Genomic DNA, 20,540 nt, shown 5'->3' on the forward strand with positions numbered 1-20,540 from the left:
GGGGCTCACGGGGTGGACCTTCATCCTTCCTCCATCCTGGTCCCAAAAGGCCACTGCCTTTGAGTCAGAGCCTCGGAGGAGAACCTGGGAGGCGGCGGGTGCCAGGCTGCGGGGAGGACGGCTTCCTTTGGAAAAAGGTGTTTGGGGAGGCTGGTGCCGCCTTTGAAAGTTTCTTTTCAAGTGTGGTTCAAAGAAGGCAGCTTTGCTGGTGGAAAAACATCGTTCCTCAGAAGGAACTAGGCTACTCGACGCAGACAGAGCAGCCGCTCAGAGAGAGAAGCGTGCACAGAGATCCTACGACATCCGGAATCTGCGCTCTCAACTAGGCGCAGGAGGTACACCTGCCCTGTGTCCCCGTCCAGACTGTTAGGCAATAAGTGACGGAACACAAGATGAGGGGGGCGGGGGCGAGAGTAGTTTCCCAGAGAGCAGTCTGCTCCACGCGCCTTAGTGACTCCCATTCACGCGATCATCTCATCAGAGCAGAACCTCTAACCATCCTGGGGTAGACGGAGGGCGCCAGAACTTTCTCAAAGTACGCCGCTCCAGCCACACCCTTGCATTCACATTTGCTGCTGTTCCCATCCGTTGGGCCTTTGACCCACGACACTGAAGGGAGATGGAATCTGCCCTTAGCCCGCACCCCGAGCAACCTCTTGCTCCTGACCGGCAGCACCCAGCCAGGCTTCGGTGTTTTTTTTTTTTTAATTTAACTGCCTGCTCAAGTCACAGCTGACAGCCACTTCCAGAAGACCGTCTCTCCAGTATTTGAACTGCCAGGTTGTCTGGACCGATCAGCTCTTGAAAATGCACACTTCATTCTAACCTCAGCCCAATAAAAACGAGGAGAGGGAGGAACCTGGCCGCTTTAAAGAGCACGTTCTGACCCTGGAGCCACACAGAAATGACCTGGCGTCGCCTCCCAGCTCGGCCTCCAACCTAGCTGCATGGCTTTGGGCAAATCCCTTCCCTCCTCTGGGCTTCAATTCTGTCGTCTGCAAAACAGAGGGATGGACTGAATAAATTATAAGATCCAGGAGCCATCTTTCAGAGTCTGAGAACGCTAAACATTCCTGAGTTGCTCTGTGACACATCGATTCCTCCAGAAAGCTCAGTAAAACAGAGCAGAACGTGAGTTCAAAGGATGAGCAGAGAAGAGGCAAGCCGACTTGAGACACGAATGGATGCCAGGCGGTGGGCTAGGCTGGGGCTGGCTGGGCTTGGCCCCCAGGACCAGTCTTCACGGCACAGACCGTTCGAACGTGTCCATCAGCCATACTGCGCCCAACGGTCACAGAGCAGACAAGAGCAGTGATGTCCTATCTGTAGGTGCCGAGCACCTCCTGTCCGGGTTCTTGCCGTGATTCACAAGGAGCTGAAGACAGCCAGGCAAGGGCTCTTCAAGGTGTCTCACTTAGTGGGAAGTAACAGCAATGAGGCAGCCAAAGGGCCGCTCCTAGGTTTCACTTCTAAAACGAGCATTTCTTCACGGGACAACCAGCGTCTTGGGAAGAACAGAGTGCTGTGATTCTGGGGCCCCGTGTGTGGACGTGTGCGAGAAAAATGAGCTGACGGAAAGATACCTCCGTGAGACGTGAGTTACACCCCAGGTCACATGGAAATGGTGCTCCCCCCCCCCAGCTCTGCGTCCGACAGGCCATGTGACCTCTGGACCGCTGGCTGGGCCTTGGGTGACTCCTCTCGAAGCATGTGTGTCTGGGGTGGACACCTGGTCTGCTCTGCGGTTCTTGAATTTGGATGGGGTTTTACCTGGCTCTCTGACTCGAGTCCTGGGGTGTTCAAAGGGAGGCTGCCTGTCTTGAATTAACATCACAGGGGCACAGGGAGAGGCTGGGGGCCATGCAGAAGCAGGAAGCTGTGGCAGCCAAGTGCCACAGTCACCCCGCAATCATACTGGGAGATTCCAGAACAATGCATCCGAGCAATCTTACCTTCAGGTATCCCACGGCATTTCCTAGGCAATTCTAAACTGACAGGCCCTCAATTATTGGACTACGAGATGAAATTCCTTGCCAAGCAGTTTCTCCTCAGACCAAGCTCAGAGAGCTCGGAAACAAAGCAAGGGCACGTGTTATCACCAGAGAGAAGGAGGTCCAGGGACAGGGAGGTGTGAGACCTCCAGCAAAAGCCAGTGCCGGGTTCCCAGGCCCTGCTCCATCCCCGCCAGGCACTGGCTCTAGGGGAGAGCAGCTCCACGATGTCTTTAAGGAGGGGGGATTAAATGACCCACTTGGCAGCCCGGGAGATAATGACCCCTGCTCCTGCAGGGGCTGGGGAGGTTTACATCACAGATCACTCAATGATAGGTGAGCCTCCTTACAGGCCCTTTTAGCATTGACATATTGATCAAATTATATATAACTACAACGCCATTAAATATTTATGCTTCTGAGGAAGCCTGCTGAATTCTTTATGCCGGAGGGCTCGGAACAAAACAAGGCCCAGCCCTGGTGTGACCCTGAGGATCTGTCTCCCGGGGGAAGGAAGGGGACGCCGGTTGGGGCCAGCCTGTGACACTGGTCCCCGTGCCCTTCACACAGAGTAAAGATGGCAGAGAGGATTTAACACACTTGCCCTTACCCAGCGAGGACAGATGAAAAGCAAGGGAGTCTGGGGGCCCTGAGTTGTGACATGACCTTCCCAGGTGCTCCCCTGAAAGGAATCCTGCCTTCCTTTTCTGTGCCCACCAGAAGTCTTGGACATTTTCTGCCAAGAGTCTACGGAGTAAGGGAATTGGGAATGGTGACGCTGAGTGAGGAAGCGGGGGAGTGGCGTGGGTGGGAGAACAGAGGAAGCATCTAGGCCACTGACCCTGGAAAGAGTTGGCAACGCAAAGTCTGGAGACCTGCATTTCCGCCCCAGGTGTGTCTTGCGCTAGGACCTCAGCTTCCATTGCATGAAGGAGGTAGACTTGGGTCCAAGTTAATAATCAGAGCTCTCAAAAACAAATTAGGTGCTGTGTGCAAGTGAGTACCCCGTCCCGGGGAGCATTCAATGGCAACCCTACAGGGACACGGGCGTGGATACCACTCCAAGGGAGGGACTTGGAAAGGTGACAGCCAAGTCCCTCCCTGGCTCTAAGACTCGAGACTTTCCTTTCTCAGACTCTCAGTTTCCATCCACCGGGCTTCCTGTTAACAAGATCCAATAATCTTTAAATATTTGTTCACTTTAATTTCTTGGCTCCCAAACACATTAAACTCTGCTTGCCTCCCACCCCCACTCCAGGGAATGGCCCTCAAAGAGCCTGCTTGTGTAGACGGAACAGGGAAAGCCTTTTCAGATTACGGCTTCTCCCAACACTGCCCATTCATCCCAGGCGCGGAAGACCCCACCAACCCCCCCCAATCCCTCCCTCCCTCCCCTCAGATAACCCCCTGGTCCCCTCCCCCACCTTCCCAGACTCCACAGGCCAACTCCCGCCAGGAGGGAAAATTCTCAATTCATCCCTGTGGCGTTGCTATGGCAACCCCCAGCCACCTAATCCCCCTTGGAACATTATGCAAATCTCCCTTTGCCCCTCAACAGGCTGTAAAAGTCACATTACCCTTGCAGAGGCGGCTCGTTAAATTTTGGGAGTCTCCCTGTAAGGTCAGCGCTGTGACTTTTTAAGGACAGGGGCTCTCTGGGAAACCTGGGTGGTAGGAAGGGGCAAATGAGGTGTCGGGGAAGGAGCAGAAAACAGTCCCCTTTTACCCACCCCATCACTGAGTCCACAACCCAAGAGCGTGGCCCTTCCTTAGATTAAAAGGGTCAGAGGGGCCTCTCTTCCCCAGACAAGGATGGCAGAAATGGTGGCATTTCATAGGCCATAAAAATCAAGATCAGTTATTTAGAAACTTGCTTAAACGATCGGCTCCCTCTCAGACTGCCCCCCCCCCAAACCATCAGCACATTCAACATCTCATTTCACAGATGGAGAAAAGGAGGCCCAGAGAGGGCCCAGCTGCCCCAAGTCACACAGCAAGACCATGGCTCTGGAGCCAGAATTCCTCCCCCTCATCAAGGGTTCTAAACCAGGGCAGATTTTACTCCCCCAGGGACACTGGCAGTGTCTGGAGACATTTTTGGGTGTCACGACTGAAGTGGTGCTACTGGAAATTAGGAGGTAAAGGCGAGGGATGCTGTTTAATACCCCGGGAAGCCCAGGACAGCCCCACCACAGAGAATTATCTGGCCCCCAAACGCCAACGGTGCCCAGGTTGAGAAACCCCAGTCTACACGTCGCTGACACTCATGTTCCACTGAATTCTTAAAAAGCTTTGTCTGAGGACTTCCCAACACTGGAATCAAAGCCTTGATGTACAGGTGGGTCTGAGGGTGGGCCAGCGTGGAGACCACAGAAGACCACGCCTTGATGTGGCCTCTGGATAAAGATCACTGGTCCAAATGAAACAAGCCGAGTTACCAGTTCTGAACCCGCCCCTGATCCACAGAGAGACCGCAATCGGGTCACTTAACCTCTTGAAACGTCAGTGCTCCTACTGTCAGGCGGGGCTCCTGGTGTCCACCTTGTAGGGCTGGCATGTGGAGTCAACAAGTCACAAAGGAGAAAGGGCTCTGGGAAGTGTCACAACATGTGCAACACCAAGGAGCTGGTCCTCGCTCTCTCAGGCCTTGGCAACTTCGGGGACTGTCCCGCTGTGAGAACCCCCTGTTGAGGTCTCCCCACACACAAGGGAGGTACTGTGCTAAGCAGTTAGCATGCGTCATTCCACATTATCCTCAAAACACGCTCTATAACTGCGCAGTCCAATACATGAAGCCATGCGTGGCTAGCTATGCGTGGCTAGCTAACGTTAATTAAAGTTCAATTTGAAACTCAGTTCCTCGGTCACAGTAGCCACATTCCAAGGCTCAACAGCCGCACGTGCCTGGTGGCTACCGTACCGGACAATGAGATAGCCACTTCCACGACTGCAGAAAGTTCTATCAGGCAGTACCACTCTAACAGGTAGGCATTTTCACCATTCCCATTACAAATTCAAGTTCGCAGAGAGAAATGGCCTGTCCCAAGTCACACAGCCAGTAGATCCTAATCTAGGACTCAAAACTAAGTTTGTATGACTTCCAAGCCTGTCTCCTAGCCACCAGGACAGGCCATCTCCCAGCTCCTGGTGCTCTGAACCTAACTTCCCAGGATGCCCCTTCGAGAACCAACTGACTTCTGACAGACCAACTCTGATTCCACTGGCACCTTCATGAAAAAGGGTTTATCAAAGACCTGGAGGCCTGGGAAATGCCCAATGTTCCTACAGCACCAGAGGGGGATTAAGACAGGGACCTAGTCAGGGGGATAGCGAGGGAGAGCCAGGTGGCGATCCCTTGAGAAGTGGGGTGAGAACCAGGTAAGAGATTAGAGAGAAACCGGAAAAGGCTAAGAGAGAAGACCACCCATGCACACACCCCACCACCGCCACCTTCAGGAGTTCCTGCAGGCTAGGCTCCCCGGTGCCACACACAGAGCGCCAGGTGACACGGAGACCAGCGTCAAGCCAACAGTGGGAGAACTGTGGCAGGGGGAGGGCAGCTCTTTGGGGGCTCTAATGCTTCTCCTCGTTTCGGGCTGGTTTCATGGGGATACCGACTCTCTGGGATAAAGCGTGAGGTCCTAGGAGATGGGGCCATCAACCTCAACTCCTCCAGAGTCTTGCCCGAGGACTTCTGCTCTTAGGCAAAGCAAGATGGGCACTGGACTGCAGCACTCTCCACTCTCCCCTGAGAAGTGTTTGGGGACTGGGTAGAGGCCCTCTGTCCCAAAGTCCTCACCTCCTGGCTGGGTGGTGTAGGAGTCTAAAACAGAAACCTCCCCAGCCAACCAGGCAGGAAGAGTCCCCTGCCCTGCCCCCAGGTTGCAGGACTGGTGGAAAGAACTCCTTCCGCCTCTGAGGGAAGATGTACCCTCCCAGTACAAACGAAAGAAAAAGTTCTCATTCGGAATTAAGGGGGAAGAAAAAAAGTCGAAGAGCTGTGAACAATGGTTATCAAGGATTTAAAAGGACAATGAGATAAGGCCCCAACACTTGGAACTCCAGGCCCAAATAGATAGCTGAGGAATGACAGGCAGCGTTTACTAATTTACCTCCAAGCCATTAACCCTTGCTTCCTGCTACTCGGGTGCTCCCGGAATCCAAAGTCAGCATGCTTTCCCTGGTTCTTCCCCATTCCTTATCCCGCCCCCCCCATATCTCTGCTTTATCATCTTTCCCCAACTATCTCGTTCCTCACCCCCCTCCCTTTCTTCCCCTCTCACACTTCAACTGTCCTGTCATGTGAGACGGGAAAAAAAAATGGTTAAGCCTATCAAAGACACGTTATAATACAGGTTTATGACACATAAAGCACGACTTTCGCAACCACAGGCCTCTCTCAGAAACCTGAGAAAGCCTGGTATCCTTCCCAGAAGGTCCGTGACGCTATCCAGGGTCAGGAAGACCCCCAAACTGGAACATACAGTCCCGGAGTCCCCAACAAAATGCACACCGTGCACCCGGTACGGGCTCAGGGGCCTCCGTGAATGCAGAATGGTCTTGTCCCTCAGGGCGCTCAGAGCCTCCACACCGCTCTCCTCCCCTCTTAAACCCAGCCCCAGTTTAAGAACACAGCCCTGCGGGCTTCCCTGGTGGCGCAGTGGTTGAGAGTCCGCCTGCTGATGCAGGGGACACAGGTTCGTGCCCCAGTCCGGGAAGATCCCACATGCCGCGGAGCGGCTGGGCCCGTGAGCCATGGCCGCTGAGGCTGCGCGTCCGGAGCCTGTGCTCCGCAACGGGAGAGGCCACAGCAGTGAGAGGCCCACGTACCGAAAAAAATAAATTAAAAAAAATAAAGAAAAGAACACAGCCCTGTGGCACCCTTAAGTATACAGGTCATCTTCACACGCCAGGCCTTTCGTGCCAGGCTCTGATGCTTTCCTCCTGGTGTGTGTGTGTCCTGGAGCCAAATGCCTGTGAGTTTAGGTTTCTAAGATGAAAATGTCTAATCTGCTCTGCAAACAATCAAGTGCTACAGAAATACGAAAGGCTACATTATTATAATCTACAATATCTGGTAGATCAAATTTTCACTGTATCCTTGATGAAGGCTTTCCCCTGGGATTATCTGGAGATGGTGGCAGCTGCCCCAGCACCCCGCCTCTGTCACTCACGTGGCGGGTGAATGAAACGGGGCGCCTCTGAGAGGACAGGGCAACGGGCGCAGCCAGACCCAACCCCGAAGGGGCTCCCCTGGAATCTCAGCCCCACTCCTGGGAACTCGGTTCTTCCTTCACCCTTCAAAGGACGCAGCTGGTCAGGGGAAGTTCTGGTGACAGCAAGCGAAGGGAGCCTCTTCCTAAAAGGTTGTTGAACCTTCAAAGTCGTGACATCACTGGGGTGAAGGGGAGGGAGGTCTTTGTTCTCAGGCAGAATCTTCAGGGCTGAGTAAATGGGTCCCCTGGCTCATCCCAAGCTGGGATGAACCTCCCCTGAAGAAGGCAAGTCCCTGACCTCCCCATCCTCACGATTTCCGGAGGGGCCTCTGCAGAAGAACGGCCTTCTGGAATCTGATTTGAGGGACTTCGAGGCCCCTGATCTGACTCCCCAAAGGCTGACCCCTCCCCCGTCAGATGGCCTCTGCCTGCACATCCACGGTGACAAGGTGACAGTTTGGAAGCCTGCTCGCTCCACCCACATGCTCACCAGTGCAACAGCCCTAGCAAACAAAAGAACTCAACATCACTGCTGGGGAGAACTGCAACGCCCCCATTATCTCCTCCAGAAGACCCTCGGGGGCGGCACCAAACCTTACTTCTGTGGCAGCAGGAAATTCCCCCCCTTCCCTAAGTTTCCCCTTAGCCTCAACCTGAGAAGGAACATTTCTTTTGAAAGGCAAGAGAAAAGCAAAAGCCAAGGGAGAAAAGCAAAGAGAGAAGGGGAGAGAAAGCATCTCGGCTGTGATCTTGAAAACAAGATATTGTCCCTTTAAGCATATAAAAACAAGGCCCTTGAGTGCGCAGTTCTCACTCTGGTACACAATTATGGGTGCTTTCAGCTGTCTAGCACTACTTCAAGTGCTCTCTTAAACCAGACTGTCAATGGCATGTTGAAAGCTATTTTGCCGGCTGCTATCATTAATAGCAAAGTGGAGAGCTGGGCTGATGAGAATTAAATATGGGGGAGGGGGCGGGTCATAACCAGTCATTACAGAATTACCAATATGAGCAAGACAATGCCACTTTGGGGAGTAAAGTTCAAACCAGAAGATGACGGTGGGGAAGCAGGCCACAGACTGCAGCAAGCAGCCCCCCGGCCCGGCCCGGCAGATGGACCTGGGCCAGCCCTGGAGAGCCATCTGGGGACCAAAGAGCCACAGAGCGGCGAGTGCGAGAGCAGAGAGGCCTTGGAGATCGCTTTGCTGCAACATGTCACCACCTCGCCTCCTGCCCCAAGTGGAGTCCCCCCTCCCCGCCCCGTTCCCAAGACTTGTGGACTTGTGGCTTCCGGGACACACCTGGCTGCCTTTCCAAGCACTGCTGCTGCCACCCCCGGGGGGAGCCTCCACTGGCGGCTCCTGCCTAACGAATGCGGCCCTCCCTTTAAGACGAGGCTCAAGTAACAGCCCTTCGGTGTAGTCTTCTCTGACCCGACCCCCCTTTCCCAGGAAGGATGAGCCCTTCTGTCCCGGGGGCTCCTCCATTAGTACTTACTTCACTGCATTGCAATGACTTATTTAGATGCCCGACTCCCCCGTGGAGGGAAGGGTGTCTGTGGAACAAGCCCCAGACCACATCCGGGACACCCCAGGCCCCTAATAATCATTTTGGGGATCAGTCCAACCCCCTCATCTGACTGATGGAGAAACTGGATGGTGAGCGGTAGGAAGCAGCAGGAGGAAGCCTGCAAAGCCGGCGGCCAGCCCGCAACGAACAACCCCCATCTCGACTCACACCCTCTGACTGCCCAGTAATTCTGAGCAAAGGAGAAGCAACGTGTTCACTGAGCACCCAATATGTGCTAAGTGCACATAGGAGTCCTGAGCAGAGGGGCTTGCCCCCCAGCTATGGGGGTGTAGGAGGACCTCCTGCATGCAGATCGCAGCAGGGCACCCCACTGAGGTCCAGCCTGATCACCTTTTTGCCCCTGGCATCCCAGGATTTTGTACAAACGGGATGGAAAAACATTTTCCCCCCACGCAGGAAGGAAAAGGGAATTCATCCCTTGGCTGACTCACTCCTACACCAAAAAAGGAAACAAAGGGCCTCTGACCTAGGCTAGACCCTTCCTGTCCGAGCTGGGGAAGGAGGAAGCCACAGACAGAAAGAAGAGCTCCGTGCCCTCCAGGAGCTCCTGGTCCAGCAGGATTCATGGAGAGTCTTCAGTAAGGAGCCAGGTCCCCATCTAGGACCAGTTTCCTTGATCGGAGGGTAAACACAGGGACCATGTACCCATCTCCCAGGTCATTTCAGTGATCAAATGGACGAGAAGGAAAAGCGCAAGGAAAGCACACAGACCCTCGCTCTGACAACTCCATCAGCAAGAAGGAAGAGGGGGTCCCGAGAAGGCTGGTGTGAGATGCAGTCTTGGGGGCCTGGGAGGCAGGCTCCTCCTAGGTGGACAGGACAGGGTGAAGGGAGCTTGGAGCTTGGTGGACCCCAAACTGGAGCAAGGCAGGCACCCCAGGCCAGCATGACTAGAAGAGAGACTGTTCCGGAGAAAAGCAACAAGGCAAGAAAGTCAGAAGGAAATCAGGGCGTAGAGCGGTTCCCGGATGCCAGCATTCTGACCAAAATAAATGATACTCAAAGGTTTTTTTCTTGGCTCGACTCAGATGCCACACAAATAGGCACCGCCCTAGTATGAAGACCCACGTCCCCTTCAATTTCAGTGCTCCATCTTCTCCTCACCAAGACGGACTTGATTCCTGGGCAGGGTTCTGGTAACCTCACCACCTGCTGGCCCCCTCTGGCCACCCACACCTTCACAGCAGCCACAAAACTTCAAGCTGTTATCCCTAGAGGTCTTCCAGCCCAAGCCCCTTTTTATGTAGGTGTGAGGACCCAGAGAAGGGCAATGACAAATGAAGATGTCCCATCTCCATCTTCAGCCATGTTCATGGCCACCCCCATCCTTAGATGAAAGTCACAGGTTTCATCACTTTACCTTACCTGTGACCCTTACCTCCGGGATTGCTAGTTATGCATTGCGTTTATTACTAGGCGCACTGAATCACTGGTTGTGCAAATAGCTAGAGGTTCAGAAGAGCACCCTGGGCGGGCAAAGATGATTCATCTGATATGGTTATAGAACCAGAAATGCGGGACTTTGGGGTTGCCAGGTTTGTGGCCTTAGCTTCCTGAGACAACGCAGAAAGAAGCAACAATAATTAAAGACACAGAGTGCTATTAGTTAGTAAATGAGCGCTCTTCGTTTCTTGAGTTTTGCTAAGAGACCTGGGGTCAGGAGGAAAAGTGGCAGCGGCAGTTCCTCTGCTAACATGGGGCTGGATACCTCGGCTCCCCTGCCTGGGCCTCAGTTTCCTCATCTGTGACTTGAAAGGTCTGCAGGAGATGCCAAATGGCTCTCCCAGTTAGAACAGAAAGTTAGAAGAAGTGTTGCTCGGTGACAGAAAAGTGGGGGCATGACACTGTCCCCAAATCAAAAGGCCTCTGGTGCTCTTCCAAAACCTTAGCGCTCACCAGCAGGGGGGTGAAGAGACGGCCTGCCCCAGCTTCTCAGGGCACCAGTGCCTCAAACCCAATGCACTACGATCGCTCTGGAGGGCTCGTTTCTACGCTGGCGATTTGTGGCTGACACTCGAGAGCTTCAGCCTCTGCGGGAACAAGATGGGAACTGACGAGCTGGCCAGCCATCATCACCTCCCCGGCCTTGCTGAATCACCCTTGACATCCTGCCTGGAAGTAGAGGCTTGGAGGAAGTGGGTGACCTCTCGAAATCTCGGGCCAGGCCCATGATGCTGTAACCTCTGCTTTGCCACAATTAGGGAGAGAGGGGAGGAGAAACGATTTACTGCTTCTCTGGGATCTGACAGCTTGGAAAGAGAACGGAGAGGGAGACAGAGAAACAGCTAGGAAAGGAGCCAGCCACAGTGAGTTTAACCTCTCGGTAGAATAAAAACGGGCTGGACGCACCTCATCGGCTGCCCTCTGTCAATACTCAGGCCCATCTGGTAGAACCTGAGGTTCCCAACTAATAGGCGTTTCCCATAGAGCCAGCAAACGGCTTTTGAAGAAAATATGTGGGGGTGCTGGTAAGAGGTGAGTGTGTGTGTGTGTGTGTGTGAGAGAGAGAGAGAAAGAGAGAGAGAGAGAGAGAGAGAGAGAGAGAGGGAGAGAGCGCGGGAGCACGCAGGCTGAGGACTGCCACACTCCCCAAGGTGCTAGCTCTGGAGAGCAGCCATTATATAGAAGTACAGACAGTCCCCGCCCCCCCGCCCCCCCACCAGCTTCAAGATGAAGAATCCAGCCTGTTTGTTCCAGGCAGATGTAATCACACGAACAGTCAAGTCTAGAGGGCAGGACACTGCATGAATAATTCAAGCACTCCAGTCACTTGATTGTGTGTGCAGATAAAACACCAGTCAACCGCTAAACAGGTCAGCTGATAAACTTGTTTGCTCAGGCCTAACCACCATCCGCCAAATGCACCCAAGACCCACACTACAATTAGTGGCCGGTTTTCTTCTGCAGAACCCTTGCATGCCTAGGGAGTGGCCAGCCCCAGGAGGTCAGGGCTGCATTTCTCAGTGCAGGGTTTCTTCACCTCCTTGCCTCTTTGTTCCTACACAGCCACCGGGCGATTGCACCCAACTCAGAGATTGCCATAAAACCGGCAAAGGCACTGAACTCAGAGCACGGAACACTCCCTCTGGGAAGCAAGTGGGAGCTGAGGCTGGAAGGCAAAGGTGAGTGGCAACAGGGTAAAGCCCTGTTTAGAAGCCAGAGGCCCAGATTTGAGTCCTAGGTCTGCCCTCCTCGCCTCCCTGAAGCCTCAGTTTCCTCGCCTACAAAAAGAGGGCAAAGAATACATCTATCTGCCTCTGGCAGCTGACAGGATTAAATGAGACCATGTCGCCAAACCTCAGGCATTCTCCCCCTAAGAACCTGGATTGGGGACTGGCCAGAAGTCCCAGATGCACACAGCTGCTCCTTATGCAAACCCCACCACTCAATGTGCTAGCTTCGAAGGCGAATAACTCTTCCTGGGTTCAGAGTGTCCCCAGGACTCCAGGGACAGCTTCGCTCCACCAGCCGAGGTGGATTCTTTGTGCCAAAGAACCAGCCACTCACAGACACGGGGAACACCACCCATGCAGACCTCGACGTGCAACGACATATTACACCTTAACCACGAAGCTCTTAGAAGAACGGCTGCTATAACTTTTAAACCTGGGTGCAATTACCCTGTTCAATTTAAACACACCCAAGATACCAAGCGCTGAGGACAAAAAAAGAGGGGGTGGAGAAAGGGATGAGGTTGCATCCTGCATAAGAGCCCAAGGCCCTTGAACACCTGGAACCCCGGTTGCACTGCACACATTCTTACTGGACCAGTCAGACCCAGTCAGTCCCACCTGAAGTTGGGCAGTCTCTAGCCCCGACTCCCGAGGAGAGACAGCTTTACTTACAAAGTGGTGTCTGTTTACAGTTCCTGTGGGTCAAGAAGTAAAAACCTGGTAGCCTTCATGTGCCTCCCCAGATTCCTCAACAAACTCAGGTCCCTTTCTGGCTGCCCTTCACCCAACACTGGGGTTCCCTCCAGGAGGGGAAAGGAAACTAGATTCCAAAGACTCTGTGCGAAGCCACTGGAGTGGGCAGACAGGAATCTACAAGCATTCCAGAGGTCACCTGCCCTTCTCACCTGCCCTGGGTCCTGCCCCCTTAAAGAGAGAAGTTTAAACCTTGTAAACCACTGTTCATTTAGAGCAGAAAGTCCATTCAAAGCACGGTCAACGAAGACTAGAATAAGTCAACAGTCTTCTGGGATTTCAAGAACACCAATTGTTACAGAGAACCACCGGCCTGCGCCATTTCTCCTTGCCAAGTCAATGCTAATCACTGGCCAGGCCAAATTATAGGCGGCCTCTCCTCGGAAAACAAATACACAAACGGGCCTCTCCCACAGCCCAGCCCGGCACCCAGGATGAGTTACTGATATGCAGCAAGATAAAGGTGTTTGTATTCGCCCGGTCTGAGGTATACTGTTATTAGAAGAGTGGCAATACGGGGTAGTTTACATATCCATCGCACACTACCACACTAGCTAAACTGGTTTGACTTCAAACCGGGATTTCAAAGCTGAGCTCAACCCCCAGCCATCTCAGAAGTCGTGGCGAGGCTGCCCCAGGCTCCTTACTTCACCTCTCGGCTTCATCTTCCTTCTCCGAAAAATGGGAAAGGCTGTGGCCGCCTTCACATTAAGATGGAGATAAAAAAATTGCCTCATATACGTAAGGCATTGGGCTGTATTTCATTCTGGCTTTATATTTTTAAGCAGTTGGTGGCTTGTTCCCTTAAATTTTGACAGCTCAGCCTGGCTTTTAAGACTCTTGAAGTTTAATCTCATCAAGGCACAACATATTTTTGTACACACACACACACACACACACACACACACACAAACTCTCCTGCCTTTCCTCTTGAAAATTTTACATTAAAACAGGTAGCAGCCAGCTACCTCTGGGTTTCAGGAGTTTGTAAAGTAGATCCTGAAGGAACAAGTTTCCTTTGGCTCCCTCCTCCTCCACCAAGATCCAACACCAGGACAAACTTCACAAGCTCGGACACTAGAAGCTCAACATGTCCAAGAAATCAGCCAAGCCTCAAACCCCGCATGTCAAGGGCTGGATCCATTCACTCTTCAAGGAGGAGGAGAAGGAACAGAAGAACGAGGCTCATTTTCAAACAGGAGGAGCCATTTTTAAACATCTGTGGATTAGGTAAAAATTTTAAAGCTAGACATGTACGGTAAAGCACTTACCTGCTTGTGCATTTCAATGTTCAATCCATAGGACATCTCGTAGTACTAAAAGTAAAAGTAACGGCCGTTAATGCACAACACCAAAGTCTGTTTGTGTTCCACAATGAGCTTTGGGGAAGGTTTCGGCCAAATGATACTTTTATGATACATCTGCTAAAGAAGTTTAAGTCAAAGCCCAAAGCCGGCTATAAAGGGGTTGCAGAGCTGAAGACCGGCTCATGAGTGCTGTTCTCACTGCAACAGAACATCCTATACGCAAAGTATTATGAAGAGTGGGGCCCTCCCTCCCACCAGCCCTGCCTGTGCCATATATCCTGTTTATACAAGGTTCTCGTTCAACAAGGAATCGTGTGTACACTGGGACCCTCTTGTCCTCTGAGAGTTATTTAGCAATGTGTCGAAGGCCTCTTATGTGCAAAGCAGCGCAGGGAGCCTCACTTAAGGACCTCCGGTGCCTTCCTCACCAACAGAAGATTTAAACTTGCTGGAATAGACACTGGGAAAAGGGCGGACGTCTACACACTGTCCCAGGGCCTTTAAGGTTCTCAGTTGGGGGATCCCTGAGTGTACAGTGGAGGCAAACGCCTGTAAAAGGCTCCTCCACTGTCAGAAACGCCCGGAGAAAGGGGGTAGGCGGAGGGGCCTTACGCCCCACTCTGGCTAGATCCCAGGGCTGCAGAGCAGTGAAGTTTTCAAACACTCCCAGGAGATCTCTAAGAGAGATTTTTATCCAACCCTGACATAGGCTGATCCAATCCTATCTTACTAGCCAAGATAAGACAACCAGCCCTCTGGGAAACCTTCAAAACACAAATTAATGGGGCACAAAGGAAGTGCACAAGTGCTTGGTCTGGGGTTTGGGTTTCTCTCTCTGCCCCTCCTCTCACCCACCCTCCTCCAAGTGGCCGGGCTGTGGGAGGCTGGTGAAGGGTCAGAGGGCACACTCGGATTACACCCGCTCCGGGGCTGCCCGGCGGAGGCCGGTCAGGGGACCCGGCTCCAGGCTCCCCAGGCCCACGCCGCCCCGGCCTCTCACCATCACATAATGGCGCTGCATCTCCGTCTTCTCGTTCGCCAGCTTGTCGTATTCCACTTTGAGGCTGCGAGGGCAGAAGGAGCCGGCTCAGACTTGGCGCCTGCACAGCCTCCTCCGAGGCCCCAACCCAAGGGCCTCTGGGAGCCACTTTGTCACTTTCCTGACACCCTCCCCCCGGGGGGAACCCCTTATCCCGCAGCCTCTGGGGGAGGGGGGCTTGGGTCCCCGACACGCGGAGATGGAGTGAAACAACTTGAAACTTCCCGCGGCCGAGAGAGTGGACTTATCCGAGCCGCGGGGGGGGCGGGACCCCGACGCTCGCTCGCGACCCCCAGAACCCGGAGCGAGCTGGCTCGCGACCCGAACCCTCACCCTGGGGGCGGCGCAGGGAGCCGGGAGGCTCTGCCGGCAGCAAAGGGTTAAGGCGCCGCGCTCGGAAAGGGGAAACAAAAGGAAGAGGCCCGGACTGCCCCGCCGCCCCGGGGTCGGGGGCCCGCTCGGTCCCCTAGGGGTGGTGGCAGGAGCTGCGGCGGAGACGCCCCCGCCCCGCCAGCCCCGGGGCGGCCCCCACTGGCCTTACCTGTGATATTGAGCTTGCAGGAACTGGAATTCGTCTTTGATCCTGTCACAAGACTCAGCCACCGTGAATTTAAATCCCGGCTGCCCGGGTTGATGGGGAGCCTGAAGCCGGCGAGGACAAGACAGCGGAGGGGCGGGGGCGTCAGACCCGGCTCCAAGCTGCCCAGACCCCTCACTGGCTTTCCCCGTTCTCCCCCCGCACCTCCCCCACCCACCCACCATAGGGGCCGCCCTCACAGCCCAGCACCTTTCCAGCAAGTTTCTCAGCTCCCCGACGGGGCGGGGGGGGGGGGACGGGGGGCTAACCTCTCCCTATTGGCCGCGGGGCTCCCATCCCTTTCACGAAGGGGCTCCCATTCCCTTCTGGGGCGGGGGAGACACAACGAGTGAGTTGGGATACTTAGGCGAGGGGGCGGGGACAGCGTGAAAACAGTTCCCCAGGACGACTGGCAGCCCCCCACGCCATTAGCGCGGAATTAACCTCCTCTCGTAACGGCGCCCCCCCCATCCCATCCCCTTTGTGTGAGCGCGCGCGCGCACACACGCACACACTATAAAGGTAGCAACAAGCAAAATGGAGGTGCCAGATAAACTGCCTCGTTTACCCTCCCATGATAGATGCTTAAATAAACCGAATTGCAATTACTCACCGGATGTCTGCCTTGCGGATACATGGCAGGGAGGGGTCGTGATTCCGAGAGCGTGGAAGCGCCGAGAGCCCGGGCAGGGGAGATGCGGGGGAGGGGGGAGCCAAGCCCGAGCGGGGGGCGGCCGGGAAACCGAGAGCTCGTCCCCGGCCCCCCCAGCCCGCTCTCACACCGAAATCCCAGAGTCGGGCGCCCGCCCCAAGCGGAGACAAAGAGCCGCGAAGCAGGCGGCAAAGTCGTCGGCGGGCGCCGAGGCCGGGCGGCGGGCGCGGGCTTTGTGCACCTAGGGCTCGGCGGGCTGTGGCCGGCCGCCTTCCCCCCGCTGCGTGGAGCGCGTCAAAGCCGGGGGCTGAGCGGACATCGTCGTCTACCCGGCGGGTCCGGCGCGGGGTCCCGAGGTTAGGGGGCCCCTCCTGGGGCAAGCGCGGGCGCCCTCCGGTTCACTCAGCGCGTCGCGCCAGGAGGGAGGCGCGCCGGGGCAGCCCCAGCATCCGGGGCGCGCGGGTCCGATCCCAGGGGCGGCTCTCGGCGAGAAGAGGAAGGAGGCAGGCACCGGGGTGGCGGCTTGGGGCCGCAGGAGTGCCGGAGGGTGAGGGCGGGAGCCCGGCGCGGGCGCTTCGACCCCCCCCCCCCCCTCGGAGAGGAGAGCCTGCTGTTCTGTCTGTTACTGCCGCCGCCGCTGCAAGCCCTTCCCAGGGCCGAGGAGGAAACTCCGGGCTCAGTAGGTGGGAATCAACCACCCTGGCATCCTAACTCCAGCAGGCACAGGAAGCCGCATCAAAGGGGTCCTCGCTGCTCCCTGCTCGAGCGCCGAGTCCCCAGCGAGGAGCGCTCGGTGCCGCCACCGCCGCCTCGGAGCGCGCAGGCAGGAGAGCGCTGGAAGGGAGAAGCAGCCCGAGACCGGGGAGCTCTGTGGCTTCCTTCCTTCCCCTCGGCTCGGCTCTCCTCTCGCGCCCCGACAATCCCCCCAAACACACACACACGCACGCACACACACACACACACACACACACACACACTCGCACCAAAAAAAGTGCCCCGGACCTGCGGATACCACACACAGACAGGCGAGGGAGACGAGCACGAGGTCTGAACTGCCGCGAGAGCAGTTCCAAATAGGGACTGAAAAGTAACAAAATAATGTGGCAGCTTCGCCCAGCGCTGGCCAATGGGAGCGCGGGGCCCCCACGTGGGGCTGCCGGACTCGGCCTGCGACTGGGCGCCGCCGGGCGCGACGTCACAATGCCCTCTTGTGTCTAAAACTATGCATGAAAAGTAGCAATCAGGCCCTACCCGCTGGTGACTTTCGCATGGGAGTGAAAAACAGCGCTCCTCAGATCAGGAATTAACCGAAAGACATATAATAAATAGATATATATTATAGTCCTGGGCTGCTAGGGTTTTTTTCCCCTCCTCTCTTTTTTTTTTCCCACGATCTACTAGCAAATAATTATTTGGCGGGAGGGGGAAAGAGGGAAGACAGGAATAATAACAAAAGAAAAAAAAAGCTGTACAGTCCTCAAAACCTGTGGCTGGTAGTAACGTATCAGTTTATTCTGCAGTGGCGGCAAACGATACCTCCCTCTAATCCCATTAGGTCTGCAAAGCAGCCCAATTAGATACTATAAAACAAACAAAATCACTTTGTCACTTTAATGTTTTCACAAGATTTCGGACTGATAAAGTGGTGGTCCCAAAGTTGCCCCCCACCTTAAAAAATTTTCTCGGAACTGAGGGTGTCCCTTTCTTTACGCCTTCTCCGGCCCACCCCCGACCCCACGGCCCCCAGCTTTTCTTCTTTGTTCATTTGTCCTTCTTTTCAGAAAGCCAAATAAACAGCCTCTTTGATGTGCGGCGGCTGCCCCCGAGAAGTCGGAGGAACTCTAGCTTGGCGGACACCGCAGACGGAAGAGCCCGACTCCCGCAGACACCCTGCTCAGTCCACGCTGTCCCCACACGGGGCTCCTTCCCGGTGGAGACGGCTACGCCCTCGCCGCAGCTGCTCACTGAGAGCCGGGGCCAGGGAAGCGAAGTCGGGAATGCGGTGGCGGCCTGGCCTCACCACGGCCCGGGAGCTCCGAGTTCCGACCCGGTTTCCTCAGCCTGCCCTCGGCAGTGTCACCGCGTCGGCGGAAACCTGCGGAGCGGCGCGTGTACGAGCCTGTGGGCGTCTCGGCCGCCAGCCTCGACGCCCCGCGAGGCGAAGACGCTCATCCGCCCCCGCGCACTCCTCTCCTACCCCGCCGCCGCGCCTCCGGGACTCCCCGCGCGGTCAAACAGGCCGCTCGACAACGGGGGCCAGTTTGCCCGCACAGCGATAGCCTCCACCTCTGGTGCTCGGGGTTACGTCAGGGCAGACGGGCCTGGGGGACGCGGCCCTCGAGAGGCTGGGAAGCTGGAAGGGCAGCGTCCCAAAGCCCACGGGCACCGCCGGGTGGGCGGGCCCAGGTGGGCCCCCGGACCCTCCCCTCCAGCATCTCCGCGAACCCGCACGCACCCCAGGGCCGTCGGCGGTCCCCGGATCTATATTTTCTCCTCATTAGGAGCTGGAGTTCGCTTTTGCATCTTAATGAGGAGCTGAGAGCGAGCGGGCGCTCGGAGGCCGGTGCGATGGGAGTTACACGTGAACACCCGCCTCGGAGTTGAACCTCCCCGCGTCCGTTCCGGCCGCCAGCCCCGAACCGTGCTCCTCTCTTCATTTATTTATTTTCCTAAATAAAAACATAAATCGTGTGCGGCACGCACCGAAGGGCGGGGGAGGAGAAGCCCGGCTCAACAGATGCGAGCATCTGGCCGCAGCATTCATTAGACACAAAATGGCTCCGCTTTGGAGCTTCCTTTCCCCCTCCCCCTTCTCTGCCCTCCCCTCTACGTCACGGGTGGGCGCACCCGCTTCCCACCCGCCCCGCCCCTTTCTCGCCCCTGCCCCCACGTGGGGGTCGCCGACCCCTCCCCCGATCAAGGCCCGAAAAGCCAATCAGAGACGGCTGATGGGAGTCTCTGTTACCGATTGGTGAAGCTGCCGAGCGCTGTCAGTCCGAGACCAAGGCTGTCAGTCAAAACCACGCGGGGTGGGGGAGCGCTGACAAATGCCGAGGCTTCTGAGCCTCCCGCTTGCAAATAGTGCTTGGAATGGCTGCTTAATTAGCTTTGAATGGCTTTTCCTTCCAGCTCAAACAATCTGTCACTACCATGTGGTATAAAGGAGCCATGCATAAAAAAGTAAGCAGAGGCTAAATATCAATTTGATTTTGTGTATCAAAGGAATATTTTATTTTTCTCCCTAGTAATGAAACGTATCAATTTAAATAATAAAAGGTAAAAACACACACACACACACCAAAGAAAAGAAAAAAAGAAACGAAAAAAAGTAAGAAAAAGGAAAAAAGCCAAGCTCCACGGTTCTCCGACTCCTGTGCAAGCCTGAAACAGGTAATTTCTACGGCCCACGTTCAGGAGGAAGCCTGAAGCTTCCCCCCAGCCTCCCCCCACTTTTAAACTTGCATTAAGTGTTCTGTTGTCCAGAAGTCTAGAAAGAGTGATGGGGGAGGGGTGGCAATGTAAAAGGAGGTGGGGACGGGGAAGGGGGCAAACTTTAAAGGGAGCTCTTTGAAGCTGCTAATCAAAGTGGAGGGGGGGTTTAAGACCCCATAAACTGGGGCTCCCGCAGCAGGTCTCGATTTGGGAGCTGAGAGAAGAGGGGGGGAGAGCGAGTGTGCGTCTCGCCCGGATTTATTAAACACAATGCCTTCAAGATGCCCGGGACGCGGCCCCTGTACCGGCCTTCCCCCTCTCCGCTCTCACTCGAGACCGGCTCCGACGGCGCCCGCCCGCAGTCGGCCGACGAGCCCGGGCCCTAGGTCAGGTCTACGCAGACCATGGCCAGAAGAGACGTCTCGGGTTTGGCGTCGCTCCTGCCCCGACGTCCACTCTCCTAGGGACCCCATGAGCAGAGCAGACTCACGTCGAATTCACCTGTGAGCCACAGCCCTACGGCCAGCGCCAGGCCTGAAACCTTGGAGGAGCCCGCGGGGCGTGTGATCGACCTTGTTTTGCAGGGAGCCGCCTCCTCTGCAGGGCCCGAGTGGACTACTCCGCCACCAGACCGAAATGATAACGGCGCCCAAGCACTATCTGTGTACAGGGCAGGACACTGCTACCCAGGCGAGAACTCTCTTCATCCTCACCTCACTCCTGAAGGAAGCGGCCTGGCTGGTAGTCCATTTTATAGAGTAAAAAAGAGAAGCCGAGAAAGTTCGGTAACTTGCCCCAAGCTGGGCAGAG

General features: G+C 55.4%; 1 protein-coding gene across 6 annotated transcripts in view; it reads right to left on the reverse strand.

The window, feature by feature from the left end:
• Positions 1-16,626, reverse strand: part of TLE3 (TLE family member 3, transcriptional corepressor) — a 45,435-nt gene extending 28,809 nt beyond the window's left edge. For all 6 annotated transcript variants that reach the window (XM_082834368.1, XM_082834367.1, XM_082834365.1 and 3 more), the window contains exons 1-4: positions 16,260-16,626; positions 15,611-15,711; positions 15,031-15,094; positions 13,995-14,039 (exon numbers count right to left, since the gene is read on the reverse strand). In XM_082834368.1, coding sequence (XP_082690494.1) covers positions 13,995-14,039; positions 15,031-15,094; positions 15,611-15,711; positions 16,260-16,283 — 234 coding nt within the window. In that variant the 5' untranslated portion in view covers positions 16,284-16,626. The remainder of the gene's footprint in view (positions 1-13,994; positions 14,040-15,030; positions 15,095-15,610; positions 15,712-16,259) is intronic.
• Positions 16,627-20,540: the final 3,914 nt, after the last annotated feature.

The sequence above is a fragment of the Leucopleurus acutus genome, assembly GCF_964270905.1.
Source record: "Leucopleurus acutus genome assembly, chromosome: 1".
Lineage (NCBI taxonomy): Eukaryota > Metazoa > Chordata > Mammalia > Artiodactyla > Delphinidae > Leucopleurus > Leucopleurus acutus.